Here is a 14,518-nt window from a genome sequence, read left to right as displayed (position 1 = left end):
TTTGACATAACAGTAGGATATGTAGAAGGTGGCTAAAAATATGGGAGGGGACTATGGTGCTCTTAGGAAATTCTGCCTTAGGTTGAATTGAAGCCTGCTTTCCTATTTTTTTTTCAGTCACTAATATTTATTCTTCAACTGCCTTTCATGTATCTCGATAGTGATCCTGTCCCCTGTAAATCTTTTTTTTTTTAAAATATAGACTAAACACTCCTAATTCCCTTAACAAATTCTCATATGGCATGATTTTGAGTCCCCTTAACATCTAGCTCTCCCTCTTTGGGATTTGCTTCAGCATGATAATGCCACTCCTAAAACTTGGTGCCTAGAACTCAACAAAATTTTCCAGATGAGGTCTGACTAGTTTGTTATTAGTGATACTGTATACAAATGTGATCTCTTTTTTTTCTGGACACTAAACTTCTATAAGGCAGCCTAATGTACCATCTAGCCCATTTTTAATACCAATTTGTCTCAGGGATGCGCTAAGGCCAAGAATTAGAGGAAACCATAATTCTGCAAGAATTAAAACTGCTGGTCACTAACACAGGGCAATGGAGATGTGGCAGGTGTAAATACGCTAATGCATATTACCAATGATGACATGCATACATGAAGTTAACAAAAGATAATATCCAAGATATGTAACACCAGCAAGGGAGGCAAGTGGATCATACAGTGAGAGCAAGGGTATAAAAGCCCTTGCCCTGCAGTGATATCTACAAAATATTAAAATACCTGGAGGAAGGCCTCCTGTGCACGGGATTACTCAATGGAAGGTTAAAACAAAGACATAGACAAGAAGCATATGCAAAAAAAATGACCCATGGATGGGTCACAATCTGAAGCAGTACAGGAAGACCCTACACCAAAGATACCAGAAATGGATCCAAATCCTGTCGATGGCATTAGACTTTTTTTGTCACTACAGCACATTACTGAATGATTTTGAGTTTGCAGTTGATTGTAGCTACTAGACTGTATACAGTCTACTATGTTTTATTTCACCTTTATCCCTAGTGAAAGAAATCTAGAAAGCAGTAAGTCATTGAATCAGTGTTTTTGGAATTTAATTAAAATCTTCTTCAGACAAACTGCTACCAAGCCACGTCCTATCTAGCTTGTGTTTCTGCAACTGACTTTCTAAAATCTAAGCACAGGAAACTACATTATCACTATCAACTTTCATTTGCTAGATTCAGCCTCTTTCTAGTCTGTAGAGTGATCATCAAGGATATTAAATATAGTGCATAATATTGTTACTTTCTTTTATTTATATTTAGAAACAGGGCCACAAGAGCACTGGATTGGAGCCAAAAGGCCTGAGTTCTAATCCTGTTTCTGCCACTTACTACCTATGTGACATTGAGCAAGTCACTTAACTTTTCTGAGTCTTGGTTTCCTCATCTGGTAAATGCAAAGATTAGCCTAAATGATCTCTAAATTCCCTTCTGGCTCTAAATTTTATAATTCTGAAGGTCATTCTTGTCTTCTTAATTTAGCTGCAAGTTTCCAAAGGATGGGGACCAGATTTGCAGCTTCTAAAGTGGTTAGTATAGTGCTTATACCCAGTCAGTTACTCGACAGATTTCTCAGCTTGACTTAGAGAGGTTCTTTTTTCTCCTTTACCTATGAGATCAAAGTTATTTGGATCCTTCTTAATCCCTTCCAAGTTGCTTAGCTGTAAATCCACACTTCCAGAATCACTGTCAGAACCATAGGGAGACACCATCTCGTCAAGAGTGTTGAACCTAGGAATTAACATAGTATTAAAAGAGAGCAATTTCTTTCCCTTGGGAGGGTAGAATTGTTGAGCTCTTTGTGAAAAATCAATGTTTTGCAAGTCTGAGTTATTCATCTGACCAAATAATGACTCCTGCTCATACGAGCTCAGAGAAAAATGACAATAGAATGTAACAAAACAGGTCGCAGACCTGGGCTTACATCTTAGGTGACACAGTAGAATACTGGACCTGGAGCCTACTGGAGGACCTGAGTTCAAATTTGCCCTTGGGAGCTTACTAGCTGTTTTGACCCTGGGCAAGTCACTTAACTTCTGCCTCAGTTTCTTCATCTATAAAATAGGGATAATAATAGCACCTAACTTACAGAGTTGTTGTGAGGATAAAATGAGAATAATTGGAGCATACTTAGCAAACCCTAAAGGGATATACAAATACTGTCATTACTTGTGTGACTTTGGACAAGTCACAATTTCTCTGGGCTTCAGTTTCCTCATCTGAAAAATAAGAGGGATGAACCTGATCTCTACAAATCTTTTTAAGCTAAGTCTAGAGTTATGATTTTAATTATCAGCTTTTTTTACAAACCCCAGAAGCAGATTCTTATTGTTTCTTAACTTCCTGCGATGCTCCTAAAATAATTTTGTAACCAAGTCACACATAGGAGTGATTTAATAAGCATAATCTTTCCCTTAACTTCTCTCCTTCACTTTCAGAACTTGTACAATTATTTGGCAAATGCAAAGGAAGTCAAATGAGGTAGGAGCTAAATTCTAACAGAGTTCCTGTCTAGTGTTAGTCTCAATAAGGAATGGAATCCTCTACTAAACAGAGGTAATTCAGGGTACAATACTAGTGGTGAGAAATGATCAATTAGTCAGAGTTAGGAAAATTGTTTCACAGGTAAACACACAGGTAACACCGTTTGTTGGGCAAGAGAACACAGAAAGGCTCCAACATCAACAGGTGTTCTAGCACAGGTTTACTTTTGATCCAATCAGACAGGAAGACAGTTTCGGAGGGATTAAATAAGCTTACTTTATTCTAGTCTAGTCTTCTCATAATGGGAGCTCCAACTCCTACAGCATTCCCTAATCACACTTTTCGCAGAGGTGGGCTAGAATGGTAGGAGCTTCAATGGGGGACAGCTGAGGCAAACACAGATTCTCCCCAAGCCTTGCTGGAGGCCAATTAAGGCAGGTACATGCATTACTCTATGCATTACCCAAATCCCAAAATGGTTTCTCCTCTTACTGACCAGGGCCCACTTGATTTATACGGCAACAGACAAAGAAGGCATCTTGCCAACATTAAGCTCACAGGTTAACTTTAGCAATATTGTCATGACCTAGCATAGTGCATGCGTACATTACGTCACCCCTGTATCTCTACTGTGACTGCACAGTAAAAGTTTCTATCGTAATTTGTGGGAAATATTATCTAGGATCCTGGAACTACCATCTAAAACAGAATAACAAAGCCCTCCTTACACACACTAAAATCCACCTTACTTACAAAAATGAAGTACATAATTTTGATAGGTTAAAAAATCCTCTCTGTTTTTTTGGGTCTCTTTTCCGTAAAGTTTGCTAGTAATAAATGACCTCTATTCTAAATTCACTCTCCTCAACCCTTACACCCACTTTTTCTACACTTTTCTAGAAACTTCCAAGCCACAAACCAGTACAGCTGGTGCTTTGTTGGACAATATCTAATCTCCTGATCTCAAACAGGAAAACAATCAAATGAACCTGCCTTCCTCCATATAAAGCCCTTGGTCCTCGTTGCCTGTATTATTGAACATCCATTGAATATCTGTGAATTAAAAACACTGAAATAAAGGCCTATCATTTTAAGTATTAAAATAAAATATTACCAAATTTGACATTTGTAAGGTGATTAGCACAGTGCCCGACACACAGTAGGGGCTTAATTGTCTTTTCTAGTTTATTCTTCCTGCCACAGATCTTATGGCTCAATGACACAGGCAATTCTTCCTGTCTTTCCTTTTCTCTCCCCCTCTCTGTAGTCCTTTTATTTTACTTTTCTTCCTGTGTCCTTTTCTCCCAAAAGTCACGTGGGGACAGAGACTTAGGCAGGTAAATAGAGAACTGCTTGGCATGGGAGGAGGCTGTGAAGCTTTGAGATCCAGCCCTCCAGGGAAACTACCATCAAAGGGGAGGGAATCAGAAAGTGATTAATAGGGGAAAATAAAAGGGAGGGAGCAGAGACTTAAATTACAAAAGATCTTATGAAGAAAATTCAAAGACTTTAAACATAAGCCAATAAATCAACAGGGAAAACATTAAAAGCACAAGCAAAGAAGCCTCCAGATGAATGTTCCTTCTAATTTTTTTTTTTGACAGATGCATTGACCTGCTATCCTGCTATTGTTCTAAACAGAAAAATTTTATACAACCTGATGACCTTGCAGCCCTTTAAAAGTTTTGTTTTTTGTAATATACATTATATGAATATTTCTACTAAAAATGGAAAAATTGTGTAGTTTTGATTATATTTATTATTGAGTAGTACAAAGCTTTTCATATCAGGGGGCTTTGAGTTTATCTTGCATAACTTCAGGTTTCTTAAATTAGCTAATTTAAGTAAAGCAATTACTATAGTCAATCATCACTTCACTATCTGAAAATAGAAAAGCCACATATTTCATTCCTCACAGCCTGCCAGATCACATGACCTAATTGAACCAATCCAGTGGCAGTTGCTAAACCAATTAGAATACAAAGAGCTTCAAGAAAGAAAAGCAAAAACAACCATGTAAATAGTGACTCAGAATCAGCAATGTTTTGAAAAGAAAGTTTCATTTGTGCTGCAACAATTCAGTGTGTGCCAGAGCATCTCAGTCACTGGCTGGATGTACACTCATGTAGTTTATTGGGAACTTTGCTCCAGACTGAGTAAATCAGTCCAGACATCTATGAATAAATATTGCAAAATGAAGTAAAAGATTCAACACTTAAAAAGACAGAGGATCCTGTGGAATTTAAGGAGAACATAGGAGAATACAAAATGCTGTCCCCAAGTGGTTTAAAAGAGACATGAGAATTATTAGAGCAGAATTTATGGACTACATAGCAAAAATAATTGATAGAATAGAAAAATTTGAATCTGGAATGATACGACTCACCAAAGAAATAAAAAAGAGAAAAATCAATTGGGTATGCAAGTACACAGAAGTGAAGGACAATCTAGAAGAAGAGAAGAAAAAACATTAAAATAAATTATACTCTCTATCCAAACAAAACATGCTGACCTAGAAGACAGGCCAACTTAAGAGACAACCTGAGGATTATACATCTACCAAAAGAACATAAATCAAAAAACCTGAACACTAGAATGCAAGAGATAATACAAGAAAACTGCCCAGAACTTCTGCACACAGAAAATGAAATACCCGTTCAAAGAATTCACAGATCACTTCCAGAAAAAACAAATAACAACAACCAAAAAAACCAAAAGTGCAAACTCCAAGACATAAAGTGGTTAAATTTACCAACTCAATTCAAAAACAAGAAGTTCTGCAAGTGACCAGGAGAAAGACCTTCAAATGCAGTGAAAACGAAATCTGAATATTATATATATATAAATATGTTTGTATATAGATAGATAAATAGGAGGTAGTTATGATGGGGTGCTTGAGCCCCAGCCCTAAGATCATGTCTCTGGAAGCCTCCCAATTTCTTAGTGGGCTCCTGTCCTGTGAGAAAATTTTCCCTTGTTGCAGAACACGGTCTTATCAGAACAGACAGAAGGGTGCCTGGTCCAGAGATTTTTGTCCCTGGCTGGCCCAAGGACTCTTCCTCCCACCAGATCCCCAAGGTCCATGTCTCTGGCAGCTAAACAAAAAACTGCCTTTTCTCCTTCCTCGTCTGGTATACTCCCTACACTTTCCCATCCATAGCTCCCAAAGACACCTGGACCTTTAGATTACCTAATTAGCATCCCTGGCATTCTTTTCCTATGCCCCTTTTCCATATAAACCCCAGCACCATCCTAAGTCTCTCAAAGGTTCCCTTAAGGACCCATGCCCAATTTTGCTTAAGCATTAATAATAAACTTTTTGCCACTTCACTAAGCGAAGGCTTGAGTGTGAATTCATTCCAGGCAACCTTGCCTTGGCATTCTTGGGGTGCCAGTACCCCAAAACTTCTTCAGTTAGGTAGTTTAGTGGATAGAGCACTAGACATGGAGTCAGAAAGACCTGAATTCAAATCCAGCCTGACATTTACTAGCTGCATGAGCCTGACAAGTCATTTAACCTCCATTTGCCTTAACCCGATGGAGAAAGAAATGGCAAACCACTCCAGAATCTTTGCCAAAAAAATTCCATGGGCAGTATGGTCCATGGGGTCATGAAGAGTCAACACAACTGAAATGACTGAACAATAATATAGGTAAATATGTATACAACCGACATTTATGTAGCAAAGCACTGTCTATACATGATCTTATTTGAGCTTCAAAATAGCCCTGGGAAATCAATTGTGTCTCCATTTTAGAACTAAAATAGGGAAACTGAGGCTCAAAGAGGTTAAATGATTTGCTCAGTCACACAGCCAAAAAGTGTGAGAGGAATTTGATTAAGAACTTAGTTAAGAATTTAGTTTTTAGCTTAATCTCTGGATAAAGTAATAAAACTTCTATATTTCCTGAACCTCAAATTGGGACACATTATCTGAAAAAGAATATTCCATCAGGAAAGCTTTAGAAAGCACACTTTCTTTACTTGCAATTGGGACTGGTCTGTAAACATGTGAAAAAGAATGGTTACCTTAGATGCAGTTCCAAGCACAAAAAGGAATTGGAAGTAAGAAGTAGTGTAGATGCCTTCTAGGTGACAAAAGAAGGCACCCATTCTGCAATTAAGAATTTCTCTCAACTATCCCACAAAGCACCAAAAGCGCAGTCAAATAATCAAGAGTTAATTTAACCCATTGTCTTCCACAGAATCCCCCTTTTCTCATAGGACCTTTCACTCTCATTTAACAGTGTGGTGCAATGGGAAGAGCCCAGGCCTTGCAACCAGGCATCAACATTTGTTAGGAGTTGACTCCTACATTTCACTAGCTGTGACTTTTAAGACTCAGTTTTCTCATCCATAAAATGGAAAGAACAATCCTTGTACCGACTAGCTCCCAGCGGGTGGAGTCTTAGGGAAAATGCTTATGTATGGAATAAATGATTTCCATTTCTGTACAGCATGAAGATTTGCAAACTGAGAAGCAAGAGAATTGAGGTGCGTCAAGTAATTAAAATAATTAGAATTACATAGCTGCTATCCCAAACAAGGGTGCCAAAATTTCGAGTTTCCTCATTCCTCTCCCCATTTCTTGCCACAGAAAGCCTACTACTATCCCTTTAAAATGAGCTATGCGAAGGCGAATGAATGACAAGCCCACCGGCCAATCAGCAGAAGCCCCGTTTCTGGTTCGGGTCCCCGCCTCTTCTAGCCGGTTTCCTGAACCACCAGGAGCTTAACGGTTGCTACGCGGACTGTTCCATGAAGGCTCGCTCCTAGGGGTGGACGGGCCTCGACGCACAGCTTGTGAGCACATTTTCGGGACCCTTATCGAAAGATTCACACCAGAGCTTTACGAAGGTGGATAAGAGATTCTGATTAGAGATAAACAACCTGTCACTGGAGCCCATTCTCGGGAGAAAATACTCTGGCATAACCTCTCACCTCCGCCGTTTAGTCGGAACCACTTTCTTGGGCGGAAGTCTGCGGCGCGCCAGGACCAGGGCTGGAGCTCGGAGGAATGGCGGTCCTGGGTGAGACATTGGGCATGGCCCTGGTCTGGTCTCGGGGAGGTGACCCAGGTCCGCGTCTCCCAAGAGGGAGACAGTGGAAACTGAATGTGCTCCGCACTTGAGCTGGAAAGGCTTGTTCTCCCTCCCTTGCGGAACAGGGTCATCTGCACGTTCCGGTTTCGCGGGGGAGGGCAGGGAGGAGGGGAGGGCAGGGAGGGATTCGCAGGCACTTTACGGGTCCCCGAGCGGCCCATCCCCAGCGGGATGTCCTCCTTCCGTGGGTGCGCGCGGGGGTGGGGGCGGGGAGGGCTCCGCTGAGAGGCGGGGGCTGGGGCGGGGGGGGGGGGGGAAGGGGGACGCGTTAGCGTTGACTTTGGGGTGGGGGATCGGAGGAAGCGTGATGTGGCAAACGTGTTTGGGGCCTCGGGCAGAATCGAGGAAGGCAGTCCTGTGCTCCTGGCCGGACTCATGTTTCAGCGATGATTTAAGGTTAGCGAAAGGCTAACTCGAAGTAGGAATCAGGGAAGTCGGGAGTGTTCGCGTTATCCCCGAGGCCTGGAGAGGTGAAGTGACTTGCCCAGAAAGAGTAGGAAGGGTAGGAGGCTTAGGTGGTACTCAGGAGGTGATTGGTTAAAAATGTTCATTCATTCCCTCAACAAGTCTTCATTCCATTCATTCCTTCGATCAGTCAACATGTATTAAACAATTACTACCAGGCACCGTGCTAAGTGATAGGACACAGAAAGAGGCAAAAAAAAACAGTCCCTGCCCTCGAGGAACTTAGAGTCTAATGGGGAGAATTCCAGGGCCTGCTGCATTGCCGGGCTCCAGTCTTAGGCCCCAAGAGAGAAGGACCTAGAGGCCATCTAGTCCAACCCTCTCGTTTTGCTGATGAAGGAGCTGAGGTCCACGGAAACTAAATGACTCTCCCCTGGTCACACATGTACTAGGTAGGAGCTTTTGACACTGTTGATCATCCTCTTCTTGATAGCTTATTCTCTTGGGATTTTTGGAACACCTCTTTGTTCTGGTTCTTCTCCTACCCATCTGACCACTCCTCAGTCTCTTTTGTTGGATCTTCATCTTGGCCATGCCCACTCACTAACTAAGGAGAGATGGTGTCCCACAGGGCTCTGACCAGGGCCCTCTTTTCTTCTCCCTCTATACTATTTATTTCTTTTGGTGATCCTATCAGCTCCCGTATATTAAGTTACCCTTTCACATCTCCTTAGGAGCCTTAACCTCTCTGCTGATCTGTAGCTGCTTATTGGACATCTTGAACTTGATGCCCTGTAGACATCTTACACTCAATATGTCTAAAACTGAATCCTCATCTTTCTCTTCAAATCCTCACTCCTTCCAGACTTCTATTTCTGTCAAGAGTACCACCATCTTCCCAGTCACTTAGGCTCACAACCAAGGAATCATCCTCAATACCTCTCTTGTGGCACCCATATCCAATCTGTTGCTGAATCCTATCATTTCTACCTTCATAACATCACTTGTGGATGCCACCTTCTCTCCTTTGACACTGCTACTGCCCTTGTGCAGGCCTTTATCATCTCTCACCTGGACTATTGTAATAGCCTTCTAGTTGATTGGCTTGCCACAAGCCTTCCCATTCCATTCCATACTCCACTCAGCTGTCAAAGTGATTTTCCTAAAGTGCAGATCTAATCATGGCAGACTACTCAATAAATTCTAATGACTCACCGTTGCCTTCAGGACCAAATATAATAATAATAGCTTACATTTATATAGCTCCTGTGTGCCAGCACTGTGCTGAGCAGAAACAACCCTGGAAGTAGGTATTATTATTAATCTCTGTTTTATAATTGAGGAAACTGAGGCTGATAGAGTAAATGACTTTCCTAAAGTTACACAATACTTGAGATCAGATTTGAACTGTAGTCTTTTTGACTCCAGGACCATTATTCTGTCCACTGCTTCATTTAGTTGCCTCTAGCTATATAAAACCACCGGTATTCAAAGCACTTTATAACTGTATCCCACTTTTCCAGTCTTCTTAAACCTTATTCCCCATGATCCTAGGATACTGACTTCTTTACTGTTCCTTGAACAAGACTCTATATCCCATTTGGGAATTTTTACTGACTGTCCCCGAAACTGAAACGTTCTTTCTTAATTCTGCTTCCTGGCTTGTTTTAATTCCTAGCTAAGATCCCACCTTTACAAGAAGTCTCCCAATCTGTCTTAATTCTGGTGCCTTCCCTCTGTTGATTACTTCTGATTTTTCCTGTATATAACTTATTTGTATGTAGCTGTTTGCATGTTCTCAATCATTGCTAGGTGCTATGGGGACTGGAAAGTTGAGTGAGCCTTGGTGCTTGCCCTTTGGGAGCTTATGGTCTAGTAGTGAGGAGAAGATGAGTACACCAATAACTAATCTATAAGATAGAATGCTGTAAGTCATAACAATTACCATTGGTATTAGAAAGGGGAAATTATATTCCCTGGTAGGGAAATAATGGAGAGGTAACATTTAAGCTGGTCCTTGAAGTATCAGTAGAATTTCAAAAGTAATAATAGTTTACAGCTATAAATACTTTACATTTCTGATCTTATTTGACCGCTGCAACAACCATATGGAGTAGGTAGTAATGTAAGTTGTATCTTTGTTTTACAGATGAGGAATGGGCTCAGAGAGGTTGAGTAACTTGCCTAACATTACAAAGCTAGTAAATGATGGGACCAGGACTCCCGCCTCCCAGGAGGAGGTGGGGAGGGAACTGTGGAAGAGAATATTTCAGGTGGAGGAATCCCCATGAACAAAGGAGCAGAGGAAGTCAGAGTCATGTTCAAGGAATGACTCTTGGTGCAGCTTGGATGAACTAGGAATTTTAACAACTGAGGCAGATTGTTTTGGGAGTGGGGTCTAGGACATAATTGCTTTTGGGAGTGGTTGAAGTAGTAGTTTAAGTGGTCTAGAAATAGGTTACAGGAGTTGGGGTTGAAAAATTGGGAAGCCAAGGCTAATAGTAGGGGTCAGTAATTGGGATAAAGAAGGGAGACTGAATCAGGTACTGAATTTATTGGGGAAAACAGGAATCTCCTTCCCTTCTGTTCATGGATAACAAGAATCTGGACAGAATGAAGGGAACTTTAAAGGAGAGGTAGTTGCTGAGTGATGGTAACAGAGGAAGGTTCTCAGAGTGGCACTGGGAAGTGAGGAATATGCCAAGTTTTACCCCTGGCCATATATGTTTGAGTGAGAGTAGAGCAGCCAGCTTTGGACAGGGCACCTAGAGATGTGATATCTTTAGAAGAAGATTAGGTTTAAGGAAAATGATAAATACTGAAGAAGCTGTGGGAAAATTGGAATGCTGATGTATTGTTGGTGAAGTTATGAACTGATCCAACCATTCTGAAGAACAATCTGGAACTATGCCCAAAGGGCTATAAAACTGTGAATATCCTTTGACCTAGCAATACCATTTCTAGGTCTGTATCCCAAAGAGATCATACAAATGGGAAAAGGATCCACATGTACAAAAACATTTATAGCAGCTCTTTTTGTGGTGGCCAAGAATTAGAAATTGAAGGGATGCTTATCAGTAGGAGAATGGCTGAACAAGTTGTGTTATATGAATGTAATGAAATGCTATCTATGAGAAATGGTGAGCAGGCAGATTTCAGAAAAACCTGTAAAGACATATAAACTGATGCTGAGTAAAGTGAGCAGAATCAGGAGAACATTGTACACAGTAACAGCCAGGTTGTGTGATGATTGACTTTGATAGATTTATCTCTTCTTAGCAATGCAAGGATCTAAAACAACTCCGAAAGACTCATGATGGAAAATGTTGTCCATATCCAGAAAGAGAATTGTAGAGTCTGAATGCCCATTGAAGCATACTGTTTGTTTTCTCTCTCTTTTTTTTTTAAATTTCTTCTTTCTCATGACTTCTCCCATTGGTTCTAATTCTTCTTTACAACATGACTAATGTGAAAATAGGTTTAATATGAATGTATATGTTGAGCCTATATCAATTTACATGCCATCTTGGGCTGGGGCGAGGGGAGACATGGGAAGAAAATTTGAAATTCAAAATCTTATGGAAATGAATGTTGAAAACTAAAAATAAATAAATAAATTTATAAAAAGAAAAAAAGAAAACTAGGTTTAAATGAGATAGGAACCAAAGATGGGAAGGTTAGAGAGGGAGAGATCTAGAATGAAAGAAGTTTGGTGACAGTGGAGAAGTGTGCCATGGGGCACAGTGGAAAAGTAGAGCAAAAGCTGAATTGTAAGGGAATGGGTTTAGTACTATGCCTAGGACATATATAGTAGGTGTTTAATTAGTGATTGTTAATCCATTAAGGGGTATCAGGGGAAAGGAGATTTTCTTTTTTTTTTTAACTTATTTAGTATTTTATTTTTCCCCAGTTACATGTAAAAACAATTTTTAACATTCATTTCTAAAACTTTTAGTTCCAAATTCTCTCCTCTCCTCCTTCCCCATCCCCCCACACCCCATTGATAAGGCAAGCAGTTAGATATAGGTTAGACATGTGTAGTCATGCAAAACACTTCCATAATAGTCATGTTGTGAAAGAAAACATAACCAAAAAAAAAAAACCTCAAGAAAAAGTTTTTTTTTTTTAAAAGTATGCTTCAATCTGCATGCCCACACCATCAGTCCTTTGTCTGGGGATGGTTAGCATTTTTCATCATAGGTCCTTGAGAGCCGTCTTGGATCGTTGTATTGCTGAGAATACCTAAGTCATTCACAGCTGATCATCCTATAGTAGTGCTGTTACTTTGTACACAGTACATTTCACTTTTCATCAGCTCATATAAATCTGGAAAAGGAGATTTTTCACCCAGAAAAAAGGTGCTTTGAATTACAGGGATCTGAGAGAAACAGCATGAATTTTATAACTATGGTACATGGGGAAATACCAAGTATAGAGATATTAAAATGGCCCCAAGGCACTAATTAAAATGATGTTTAGATGCCCCTGCAGATCTTGACCGAAGTGATGCTCCTTTAGTTAATTTGATTGGTTCTCTAGATGGCAAGCTATATGTGGATTGTTTGACCAGAGATATATCAGCTATTGCTATAGTCCTTGATAAATAGAGCTTTTTTGTGTGTTCAGTGTGAGAGAGACCAGAGGAAGGTGTAACGCAACTACATCTTGCCTTCCAAGAAGTTTTCAACTGGGGAAGATGATGGATAATACTAATGAGAACCATCTGTGTTGATCTTGGCCATCTTGTATGGCCAGGTTCTCTAGCCAAGATAGTGTTATAGGGTCTGGTTTTCTGCCCCCTTCCCTTTTTTTTTTTTTTTCGAACAGGGACAGTGTTGTTTTTTTTCTCCCCCAGTAGGAAAGCAGCCTAAGAATGAGATGTGATGGCCATAGGATCCTAGATGTTAGCAGCCCCAGGCCAGTAGGGAGGAGAGAGGTGTCTCCGATAAGCTTGGTAGTCTCATGTTGGTTCCGACTCTAAGATATGTGAAAAGGGAGTTTGTGAGAGATGTTGATGATGGAAATCTAAGGTGGAAACAGACTGGAGGGCTCTTAATACCATTCTGGTATTGAGAAGCCATGAAGATTTTTGACCAGAGACTAACATGATCAGAGGGTATTAGGAAAATCTTTGTTATTTGCGAAAAGTTACTTCCCTCCCTACAAAAGTATATACTCTCCACAAAAATTCTCCCATATCTGTCTTGTATAATCATAGCAGTTATAAATGTAAGCAGCCTGTTCTGGGTTATTAGTAACTTTAAATGGCATTAGGATAGGATGTGGCTTATTTAATAGTTGTTATTAAAATAAATGCTTTTTTCCCCAGGTTCCAACACCATCTTACTTGTGGCCCTAACCATCACAGTCATCCAGGCCCTAACACCCAGCCACTACCTCACTCAACGTGATGTTGAACGATTGAAATCCTCTTTGAGTCAGCCATTTTCAGATTTGGAAACTGCGTTCTACTCCATCGTGGGGCTCAGCAAGCTTGGTGCACAAGTGCCTGATGTAAAGGTGAGGTTAAGACTTTGGTTTGCCTCCCAGTTTTTAAAGGCTCCTTCATTCCTATCCTCATTTCTTTTACTGGAGGGTTTTTTTTTAATAAATATATATATATATATATCTCAAGCTTAAATAAATAACAGCAAGAGTTAATTCAGTTCAAACATTTTTCATTTCAATACAGTAAGTATTAAGTGCCTATTTCAAGCTCGGTATTATGTAGTGTGGGACACGAAGAGTATGTGATTTTGTACCTCTAGGAGCTTATAGTCTATTTGGAAGGCAAGATATAAACACTTAAGAGCATTACTAGTAATACAAGGAAATAGAAGATAACTACCAAACGAGCAGGTAGTAAATAAATGCCTTGGATTCAATGTTCTAAGAAGAGAAAGATCACCTTGAGGCTAGTGTGATCTAAGAAGGCATAGAAGAGGTGGTATTTGAGCTGGACTTGGAAGGATCCATAGAATTCAGAGAGGTGGAGGGAGAACATTCCAGGTGAGAGAAATGACGTAAGTAAAGGAAACATCCACAAAACATGTTGAAGGTACGGTAAATAAATAGATTTGACTGGAGTAAAAAGTTTATTCCCAAAGGCTATAGAGAGCCAGTGACAGTTTTGAGAAACTCTAAAAGGAATAATCCGCCAATATTCTGATGATTACAGGATTAAGGCATTTTTCCTTTATTGATAACGTGTAGCTGCATGGGAGAGAAGCACTATAGATTTCAAGTTTTGTCTGGATAGCAAATATCTCTCCTTGGGAAGAAGAAAACAGAACTTTTCTAAATCTTGGGGAAACAACTTAAAATCACAGAGTTTAAAATTTTAGGAGATTAAGGAGTCTAAAGAAATGCTCACAAAATATCATGGATTCATTCAACTACAGACTATTGAGGCGTAGCAAATTCTACGGGAGACTCCAGAGAAAACAGAAAGATAAAATACTAAAATACTAAAAGATAATGGATTATCAAAAATTACACAGACAAGT

The 14,518-nt window shown here is 40.0% G+C and overlaps 2 protein-coding genes across 3 annotated transcripts in view; one reads left to right on the top strand and one right to left on the bottom strand.

The window, feature by feature from the left end:
- Window positions 1-7,510, bottom strand: part of MROH8 (maestro heat like repeat family member 8) — a 59,004-nt gene extending 51,494 nt beyond the window's left edge. Inside the window, exons 1-2 of the mRNA XM_027867347.1 lie at window positions 7,447-7,510; window positions 1,630-1,751 (exon numbers count right to left, since the gene is read on the bottom strand). Of these exons, the coding sequence (XP_027723148.1) occupies window positions 1,630-1,732 (103 nt within the window). The 5' untranslated portion in view covers window positions 1,733-1,751; window positions 7,447-7,510. The remainder of the gene's footprint in view (window positions 1-1,629; window positions 1,752-7,446) is intronic.
- Window positions 7,269-14,518, top strand: part of RPN2 (ribophorin II) — a 55,723-nt gene continuing 48,473 nt past the window's right edge. The window contains exons 1-2 of one of the 2 annotated variants that reach the window (XM_027867349.1): window positions 7,269-7,535; window positions 13,342-13,532. In XM_027867349.1, the coding sequence (XP_027723150.1) occupies window positions 7,523-7,535; window positions 13,342-13,532 (204 nt within the window). In that variant the 5' untranslated portion in view covers window positions 7,269-7,522. The remainder of the gene's footprint in view (window positions 7,536-13,341; window positions 13,533-14,518) is intronic. The other variant, XM_027867348.1, reaches the window with a different exon arrangement.

This window comes from Vombatus ursinus, unplaced genomic scaffold (genome assembly GCF_900497805.2).
Source record: "Vombatus ursinus unplaced genomic scaffold, bare-nosed wombat genome assembly UNPS02014785.1, whole genome shotgun sequence".
NCBI lineage: Eukaryota > Metazoa > Chordata > Mammalia > Diprotodontia > Vombatidae > Vombatus > Vombatus ursinus.
This window is presented reverse-complemented; position numbering and strand designations above follow the sequence as displayed.